The following is a 9874-nucleotide window of genomic DNA, read 5'->3' as shown; positions in this document are numbered from 1 at the left end:
TGCCATCAGCTGCTCTCCCTGCCATGGACTTGAGACAGACTTCATGACACAGAGTATCACTGGCAGTTTACTGCACTCTGCTTTTTCTTCAGACCCCACTCTTCACTTGTGCCCACCCCGTTTTTCATGCCCAGCACAATTATTTTGGGAAGCTAACTCAAAGCAGGGAACTGACTCAGTTGAAAAAGATTAAAAAAAAAAAAAAAAAAACAACAACGCGGTGCAGTGAAATAAAAAGTAAAAAATGTTTTTTTAAGCAGGATCAGTTCCTGAATGTCACTGAGACTGACCCCACAAGCAGTCATGCTGACATATCTGATGGCAGGAAAAAGCTGTGGGGGCGTGGGAATACCTTAAGCTGGCTGAACAGCCACCCAGTGCTTTGTCTTATGAAATCCCAGCCTGAGGAGAGGCTGTGCTCTGCTGTTTTCCTGCTTCCCCTCTCTTCCTTTCCCCCCAAACCCTTGGGCCCCCATCACTGCCATGGCTACATCCAGCCTGGGATGCACATTTTAATCTGCAGTGTGTATATAAAAGAGCTGGAAGCAGTGGCTGTCTGAGACCCACCTGACCTTTGGATGTACAGCAAACTTCCTGTTCCAGGGCTGCCGGCTCTTTAATCTCCCAGCCTTTAAAAAATAAAAGTGAGCCTATGTGAAAAAATGCTTTGTAATGGGGACTCCTGGAACAACTTCTCTCTCTTGCCCTCTGACTGAGCCATAGAAAACACTAAATATCTCTCCCAAGAGTCCTTTTCTACAATAGAAAAATGTCAGGCAAAACTGAAGTTTCATTTCCCAGCCTTGGACTCCACAGCAGACAGGCACAAAAGCTAAAGAAAAAATAAAACAGCAAAGGGAAAAACTCCACTCCTATTAATTCAGAGTTTGGAGAGATTTTTGGTGGAGAATAAGCTTCTTTTGGTGGGGAGCAAGACACACTTGGGAACTGGGTCTCTCTTCTTGCAGGAGGAAGTGGTCTTGGGCTATACTTGACAGCAAATTAGCATTGACATTTGACTTGTTTTGATCTGACTTATTTACAATGGTATTATCTGTGTATTTTTTACATGCTGTGAAGATTCCCATTGCCAGATGCCTTGGGATGGCTGTAGGATGCAGAGCATTCCACAGTCATTACTCAGGGGTCATAAACTTCACATTACTTGAGGGGAGGAGGGGAGCAGGGGGAAATGGGCTAACAATTAAAAAAAAAAAAAAAAAAAAAAAGAAAAAGCAATCCTAGACTTAGATTTCAGTGGGCTTGTGTATTTAACTGGAGAGAAATTAAAAATGTGCTTAGGCAGGCTGGCACTGTCACACTGTGGGGCTGATGACTGGAATGGATCCTGGTGAATTTGCTCTACACAGGGAAGTGCAGTCAGGGATAATTTTCCCAATGCTCTGGTCTGGGGGAGGCTGTAATGGAGCAACTGCTCCATAATACTGCCAGGTCCATGATCCCCCGCAGGGGATTGCTGCTTGGGATCTCCAGAGCTTGGGCTGGCACTACACTGTGGCTGTGTTACAGGAAGGAAGCTGACTGCCAGCTGGTGGACTTTCAAGAGAAAAGAGTGACTCAAAAGAGAGACTTTGGGGTTTGAGCTTTTTCTGTTTCGGGAAACTTTCAAGAGAAGTTCCAAGGCCAAATCATAGACTTACACTTGTGGTTTTTTAAGCAGGTTCTTCATGCACAGACCTTCCTTACTTCCTAAAGGAGGGAAGATGCCCAGGGAGGTTAACAGGAGATGCACAGAGATGCAGTCCAAAGAAAGGACACCTCAAACTGTCATCAGGTTGTTTTGCTGGATTTGTTCAGAGAGAAGTTTTTCTTGTGCAAATCACAGCACACACACATCACAGCAAAAATCCAGGCATGGCCTGGGAAGTGAATAGGGCAGATATGAACCTTGAAGGATAACTTCACAGTGGTATGAAATTCCCCAGCTGTTGGTCTCCAAGCAGGAACCTGAATCCTCATCTCATCTGAGAGTCAGTCATTAAACACTCTCAACACTTTTTACATTGAAGTGAAACCCTGGGGAAACTTTACTTTGGTGATGGGAGAGAACCTGTGTAGAATATCAACGTAGGGCAAGGTTATGGGAGTCTCAGAGGGTTGAGGAGTGGGAGAGAAGATGGAGAACCTGGTATCTGCAGGGCACAGATCCTGGTGTTGCAAGGGGCTTTCTGGAGGCTCAAGGACTGGGCAGGGTTTGTGCTGCATTGCATCCTCGGGGTGCTGTGTGCTGAATTCTGCTGCCACGATGGTCTGCTGGACCCCACGTGTTCAGCACATTATGGGTGTGATAAACACACAATTTCCTTGGCATCATCCTCCACCTTCCACACCCACACCAAGGCTAGGCAGGTTTAAATTCCAGATGATTGAGCCAACACCTAACTTAAAATATAGAACATTTTCCAGATGAGGACTAACACTTTAGCTGAATTTATAAAGATCAAGAATGGAAACCATTTAGCCTTTGAAGCTGATACAACAGCATGGTCTATTTGACCTTGCTGGTATCTCAGATAATTTTAAACCACAACTGACAACAAAACTAACACTTCTGCGTGGTTTGCATGAATACCTATTTCTAGTGGCTTAGCTACAAGAAGCCTTGTGGAAATTTTCAAACCTGTAGCTGTCAGCTGTTGTGACCTGATCACTCAGATCTCACCTCTCTGTGAGCTCTCAATAGCACATCCTATTTGGTATGAAAATTTTGTTGTAACTGCAAAATGAAAAAGAAAAACCAAAATAAATGAGGCAACATGAATCCAGAAATTAAGAATAAAGCTCCAAACTTTATTCATTGACTTGAGTACAACAGTGATGCAGATTACAGTGGCACAGGAGTGCAATATGTGCTGTTTGCAGTATGACAGTGGAAACACTAATTGTACAGAACAGCAACCCAGCTCAACTTCTCATTATGCATACAAGCAGACTTACTGTACAGACAAGACACTGATTTACTTTTACAGAGACTCAGAAAAAGAGACAGATGAATGGGAAACACAGGGACACCTCCCCGAAAACCTGGTTTGTAACATGTGGAGGGAGGAAAAAAAAGAAAAACAAAATAATAAAAAGATCCTATTGCCAAAATCTACTGATTTAAAGGAAAGTATACCTTTAAAAATTATTTTCAGTTTCCAAAGCTTAAAAAAAAAGCCCCCAGCTGTAAGGCCCCCTTACAGGAAGAGTTGTCCAAATGACCAATGACCAAGCCTCACTGCTTGGACAGGGCTGCTCTGGGAGTGACACACCCAGCTCCTGACTGTGGGCACACACAGCAGCCAGAGGCTTCCCTGGCTCCACTGCTGCCAGTGGGTTTGCATCTGGGGGGAAGTGCATTCTGAAGGTGTTCAGTGACAAAAGCCCAGGCAAGTGTCCAGTGGGACCTGTCAAAGCATCCTAAGGGAGCTAGAGACTCAGCCTGGTAAGGCACCGCTGGGATTCCCATAGCTGCTGAAATGCTGCATTTCCTAATGCCCAGGGGCAAGGTCCTTTGGGCCTCAGCTCTGCCAGTCCTGGGAGCAACACTTGTACTAACTGTGGTGATCCTGACAGAACAGGTCACTGTTGGCCTTCATCACCTCTTTTTTACCTCAAAAGAAGGACCACAGTGCACATGGAAGTATTACCTCTTCACAAAGACGAGCATTTTTGAGCAACTCATTAGCAGAAATCTATTTCCCTGTTAGAAGCCCTTTGGGCAACAAATAATTCATTTTGCATACAGGCAAACAACATTAATGGCCAATTACATTCCCACTTCCTGCACTGATGCTTACATTAAAATTAGCAACACTTCTGCCAAATGTGGGCACCACATAGCTCCTGCCAGCAGTGTTGTCTGACTGAAAACTCAGTATCTTTGCATTGTGATGGATTTTTTTGTTGTTTTTTATTTTATTAAGCACAGAAAAGGTGTGTGGGAAAAATCAGAAGGCAGAACTCATCAGCCAGAGCAATGCTGCAGCCCACAGTGATAGGAGTGTTTCTACACTAAGGGAAAAAGGTGCATTGTGCTACTGTCACAGTGCTCAGGAGCTCTCTCCAGCTCTTCATTTTGCAGCAATGGGGTAAAAATGTACCACATATTGTCAAGACCAGCCCTTGCTAAGCATCTACCCTGAAGACTATGCTGGACTCTAGTGGGGTGTGTTGACAGGGCACAAACCAGACTGTGACCTGGGGACAACTGAATGGGGAAGGGGGCAGTGGAGACAAGCCCTAAGCATCCCTCTGGCATGGAAAGAGGAGTGGCATTTTGGACAGATTGGTTTAATTCTTGTTTCCTGCAAGTGTTTTATTGCATTGTCATTATCACTGACTGGTGTTCCTCACTGCTGTAGGTAACATTCAGGATGTGGACATCCTCCTTCACAAACACATTCCAGAGGAAAGCAATGAATCATGGAGTGAGAGAAAGGGTGGTTTTCATCTGTCTGCCCTATGAGGCTGTGGTCCAAATATGCCAACATCTCCTCCTAAGTCAGGAGGAGCCAAGATAAATCATTCCCAGAAGAGTTTGGAGTATGTATGTTCATATTTTTACTATTTTGGGGCCTATTTTTCCTGTTGCTTGTTCTAACAGCTTCATACCATTAATTTCATACCAGTGTGGGTGCTCACATACTATGAACTCCAAACTTGACTTCCCCACCATTTGAAACAGGTACTACAGGCTCATGCCAGTGTTTTCCTCTAATCCTGCCAAGCATCACTCTGGCAAGCCCTGGAGATATGAAGCCTATGCCAGCCCTCCTCCTTTCCAGACCTTAACCCTTCTCTGTCCATCAATATTGCCCTGCCAGGAGACACAGGGATTGTGGAAAGGGATTCATTTCAAAACGTGTCTAACTTCAGCGTAGCAAACTTCTGCAGAAGAGGCTGCTGCTGAACTCCCTTGAACAGCAGGACATCTGAACTACATGGCTGAGAAAGGATTTCCCAACTGCAACAGGAGAAGGGCAGCAAGCACTTCAGTGCCTGGCCCACAGATCTAGGACTACAGGACTTTGTAAGGAGAGATGACACCTGTCTTGACAGACGTAAAACACTACTGGAGCCACAGAGATGTCTTATCCCACATAAAGCTATTGAGTTCTCCCAGACTAACCTTTCACAGCACACTGCAGTACATCCACAACACACCACAATCCACATCAAATGGGGAGGGTGTGTGCCACATGTGCACCTGTGCTCAAGGATCTGCATCTCTACATAATCCCATGTGTACTTAATCCCATCTGTACCCGTGGGGTTACTCTGCAATGCTTTGACTGGGCCTTGCTCTTACATCACTCCTAAAGCAGAAAAGGAGAAAAAAAGAAGACAAAAACAATCAGTTTTCAGTCCTCTTGGTAATGACATTCTGTTGACAGCATTGATGGGATGGGACTTTATCAGAAGCTCAAACACTTTGCAGGAGACAGAAGAACACAAGCATGTACTTAAGGCATATTCATAGAATCACAGAATTATTTGGGTTGGAAGGGACCTTTAAAGATCATCTAGTCCAACTTCTGACATGTCCCAAGGGAATATCAAAGAGGGGAATTACTAAGAACTGCTACTCAGTGGATACCAGGAGAATGATTGATTGCTTACAAAGAAAATTCTCCCTGGGGCTACATTTTGTTTTCATTAGGTGGGAAGACCAGATAAAGGAACAGAAAATATTGCAGTGACAATCACTAAGAGCCCACTGCAGAAATCCTCCCTTCCCCATGGCTGGCTGCAGCGTGGGTTTTGTGGACAGATGATCTCTTGGGTGTGTCTATGTGTAGGTGGTGGAAAATTAACTGTAGGCATGAAACAGAAAACCCTTCATGTTCTCAGTCAGGAATAAAACAGTAGTAAGTCGAGTGTAGAGGGCTGTGAACTGACTGACTGCTCCACACCAGTGAGATGGGAGCCAGCAGCGGCCCAAAAATCCAGTCAGAGATGAGTTGTTCTGCAACATCTAAGCTGGCTTCTCTTCATTCCTTCCCAAGCTTAAGATGCAGTTTTGAATTCTCACTTGATGAGGCAGGTCCAAATTACCATGCCATTCTTCACAGGCTAACAGGCTGAGTTCTTTCTTTTTTTTTTTTTTTTTTTTTTTTTTTTTTTTTTTTTTTTTTTTTTGCATAGGAGGGAGAGGTAAGAAAAGGTAAGAAAACAACCTGGCTTAGTAATTTCTGAAATGACTGGGTAGTGTGTTCATAGTGTGCTCACTGTGAGAAGTTCAGAAGTAACCTAGAGATGGGGACAGAAAAATGCAGACTGGCAGCTCACATCCTTGAGAGAGCAATTCCTCAGGTCTAAAAGTGGTCAAGGTAACTTGAACAAGAAGACCTGTAATGCCTCAAGAGTTTGAGTGTGTGTAGGATGTGGGATGACTAAATGTGAAGACTTTTAATAATTTAAATGCATTAAAACTCAAATGTTTGTCTCGAAGTTAAGCCACACCTTGCAGGTGACCAAACACTGAATTTCTGAGACCCCAGCATTGACAAAGTCTGTGAGTGTAAAACACTGCTGTTCTTTCATTGTGTGGATTTGGTTTCAGCAGTCACTCAAAAATGCATTTCAATCTGCCCAAGCCCCTGACACCCCCATTTACTTCTCAGAGCTCCTCTAGGAAAAAGAAGGTGAAACATGCTATCCTGATTCCTGCTGCAACCTGGGTGCCACCCAGAGAGCTCACTCACAGGTCTGTGTGTCACAGTGTCCCCAGGGACTTCTGTTCAGTGGGGATGATCCAGATCCTTGGTGGCACGTTCTCCAGCTTGTCCCTCAGACCCACATTCCCTTAGCTCTAAGGACATGCAGCAGGTGCTGAGCCCTGGTCTCTGCCTCTCCCCTACGGAATCTTCATCTCAGATTTTATCAAAGGAACCACAGTGATCTGTCACAACAGGACTTCCTAAACCAGCAGAGGAGAGGCAGGGTTTGGGCTGTCCTGCACAGTTCATGGTGAAATGTCATTTGGTGATACAGAGAACTCAACACAGTGATACTGAATCTCAGAACTACACAGGACTGGTTCCTCTTCCTGACTTCCAGATTTTAACACCGTCTCATGTAACAGAAAATACAAAGGTTCTGATGTCTCCAGTGCCTGAAGTTTCTGCATTAAAAAGGAAACCTTGATATTCTTTGACAGACACCGAACCTAAATGACCCTCTCCCATCAGGAGACAGGCTCATTAGTGCAGTTATGCATCAGCAGTTAAGCACCAAGGAAGAGAAAAAGCTGACCTGGCAGCCACAATGCATCCATTCAGTTACTTTGGTGCTCATGTCCTCCTCTGTATAGGACTTGCCCAGAAGCAGTTAAGGTATATACAGGCAGTTTTTCAAGCTGCAGCATATTGGAAGAAGACTGAAAGCAATAAGGAGTTCAATGCAGCTCAGAAACTTTCTTGCATGATTACTCTGTCTTCAAAAACCAAGTCAGGCACAAAGGGAAAAAAAATAACCAAGGCTGGAGCTTTGATGCTTCAAGAAAGAAAAAAAAAAAAAAAGAAAAAAAAAAGTCTGTGCCCTCTTTTCCAAGCACAAGTGAAAACCTACATTAACTAAAATGAGTGCTTGGCCCCATGCACTGTGCCATATTGACAACAGCTACTGCAGTTTAATCAAAAAGCCTCTACTGGCAGAGCTTGGCACCTCGATGGTACCTTTTAATTCACAAACATTCCTCCCTAAGAGGGATGAATTTGCATGTTAGCTTGCAGAGAACCATCCTCCCTGCCACTGTAAAATCTTACAACTCCACTGCAGCCTGATGAGCTGTACTAGTAATTACTAGTAGGGAGTTTGTCCTGAAATCTCTGGGTGCAAACCAGGGCACACTTAAAATAGCATTTTCTCACTCTGTCACTCCCACCCCCATCCACCCACCTCCTGGAGTAAATTACAAGAAAACTGACTCTTCTCCATCATTCCCATTACTTAAGTGATCTTAAAATTATTCAAAGGACTGGTTAAGCTCCAGCCTTATCAATTCAAGCAGAAAGTGTGGAAGAGAGGAGACTGACAACACACACACAGCAATTCACTTCTTATATCCTAGCAAATATTTACAAGAAATCCATTTTCCAGAAACCCAAGTGGTGTGCCCTGCAAGCGAGCAGGGTGCTCACCACCACGGGCTGTGTTACACCAAGAGGACACCGTGTCAAAAGAGTGCCAAGTAAGAAACAGCTGGGTGAAAGACTTAATGTGACCACGTGGGTAAGTTACAAGGGGCTTCTCCTTCACTACAGACCTACCTATGTCCCTCTCCATATATACACACATATATACACACATACACACACACAGAGATAGATGGAGAGATATAAATACATGTGCGCACACAGGCAAACACACATACATATATATATATATATTTATATATGTATATATTCTCTTCCAGTTCTTGGAGTGGTTACAACTACTTTAGTCTACAAGGCATCCTAAGGGCACTTCCTGGCTCTAGCAATAAAGTCCATCATATTGTGGAGAGAAGTAAAGGGAATATCATTGAGGGAGAAGAACAGAACAGTTTTCTATCTTGTATAATATCAGGTAACAGGTTGACACCTCTGAAAACTATCATTGCTGTTTCTGAGCCCAGATATTTTCTCCCTGCATTCCAGGAGGGCAAATATTCATCTTGTTCAACTGCAGAGGTGCCACTATGTTGATTTTCCCTTTTTGGTGGATAAGTAGTTGCTTCCAAACAGTTTGGACTGTGTGATACAATATTCTACACATCGTTTGCGGTTGGTTTGTTTAAAGTGAGATTAAAAGAGTTTTGCTTTTTTCTTCATGTCGTTGCGTCTCCAGAGAGGTAACTTGTCAAACTCCTGTATCGTCATGCCAAATATTTCTTGAAAAACTTCAGGTGCTAAGTGACGCTTTAAAAAATAAAATAAAAAGAAATTAAAAAAAAGGAGGGAATAAAAAAAGGAGAAAAGGCAATGGTCAGTCAAAGCCAAAGAGACACAACAGGTGGTTGGAGTGCCTTAGGGATTTCATGTTGCTGTGTGAGAGCCATTGCTGGAAAAAACATTGCTTTGGCAATACACAAATCCAAGTCCTCATGGACTAGGGTGCCCAAGGAACCAATCAGGGAACTATTTCACTTGCTGAATAAGGAAGAGACAGAGAAATAATTGGTCTGCAGCTGTCCAACAAGCAGTGACAGACCAGAGAACAGGACCAGCTCCAGCACATCCCTGTCCCAGGCTTCAGCAAGTCACCTCTGCTTATGGAAATCCAACAGACACTGGGTTTTTAGGAGTGCTCTGCAGAGGGGCTGCAGCTTGACATGCTCAGAGTTGTGAGAAGGAAGATGTCTGGCCAGGATAACTGTTCAGCATGCTTCTCCACTGCTAAGGAAACACTTCTTGGTGCTGTCCCTTGCACAAGTTACTTTTTGTTCAGGCACTTTACAGTGCACTGGATGGGGAAAATGTCTCCCTGTGGCACTAACATAACACAGCACTGAATTCTGATTAGTGACCACATATCTAATAATAAAAATGGGCATAAACCCAAATCATTACCCATATTATCCACATTTTTGTGGCTCCTTCAATTCATCTACACAGAAGATTAACTGACTACAAACATTCCACTGGGCTGCTTAATGCTTAAGTCTTCCTAATCCACAAAGTTGTAAACTATATTTGTTTGTTGGCAGAGATTTAGATCCTCGTATTTTTGGATATCAGCCAGTCTTCTAACTAAGTCACAGGACCCATGATGAGTTAAAGAAAATAGACTTTTGATCCTCAAGGATGGCTGACACTGACTCTTAGCTAAGAGATGGTCCAAGATCAAACAAAGTATTGCTCCATTCCAATATGGACCTTATGAATCT

General features: G+C 43.7%; 1 protein-coding gene across 1 annotated transcript in view; it reads right to left on the bottom strand.

The window, feature by feature from the left end:
• Positions 1-2790: 2790 nt before the first annotated feature.
• Positions 2791-9874, bottom strand: part of ABLIM1 (actin binding LIM protein 1) — a 192069-nt gene continuing 184985 nt past the window's right edge. The window contains exon 25 of the mRNA XM_066323542.1: positions 2791-8906. Within this exon, the coding sequence (XP_066179639.1) occupies positions 8793-8906 (114 nt within the window). The 3' untranslated portion in view covers positions 2791-8792. The remainder of the gene's footprint in view (positions 8907-9874) is intronic.

This window comes from Sylvia atricapilla, chromosome 8 (genome assembly GCF_009819655.1).
Source record: "Sylvia atricapilla isolate bSylAtr1 chromosome 8, bSylAtr1.pri, whole genome shotgun sequence".
NCBI classification, from domain to species: Eukaryota; Metazoa; Chordata; class Aves; order Passeriformes; family Sylviidae; genus Sylvia; species Sylvia atricapilla.
Note: the sequence above shows the minus strand (reverse complement) of the source record. Positions and strands in the feature narration are given on the sequence as shown.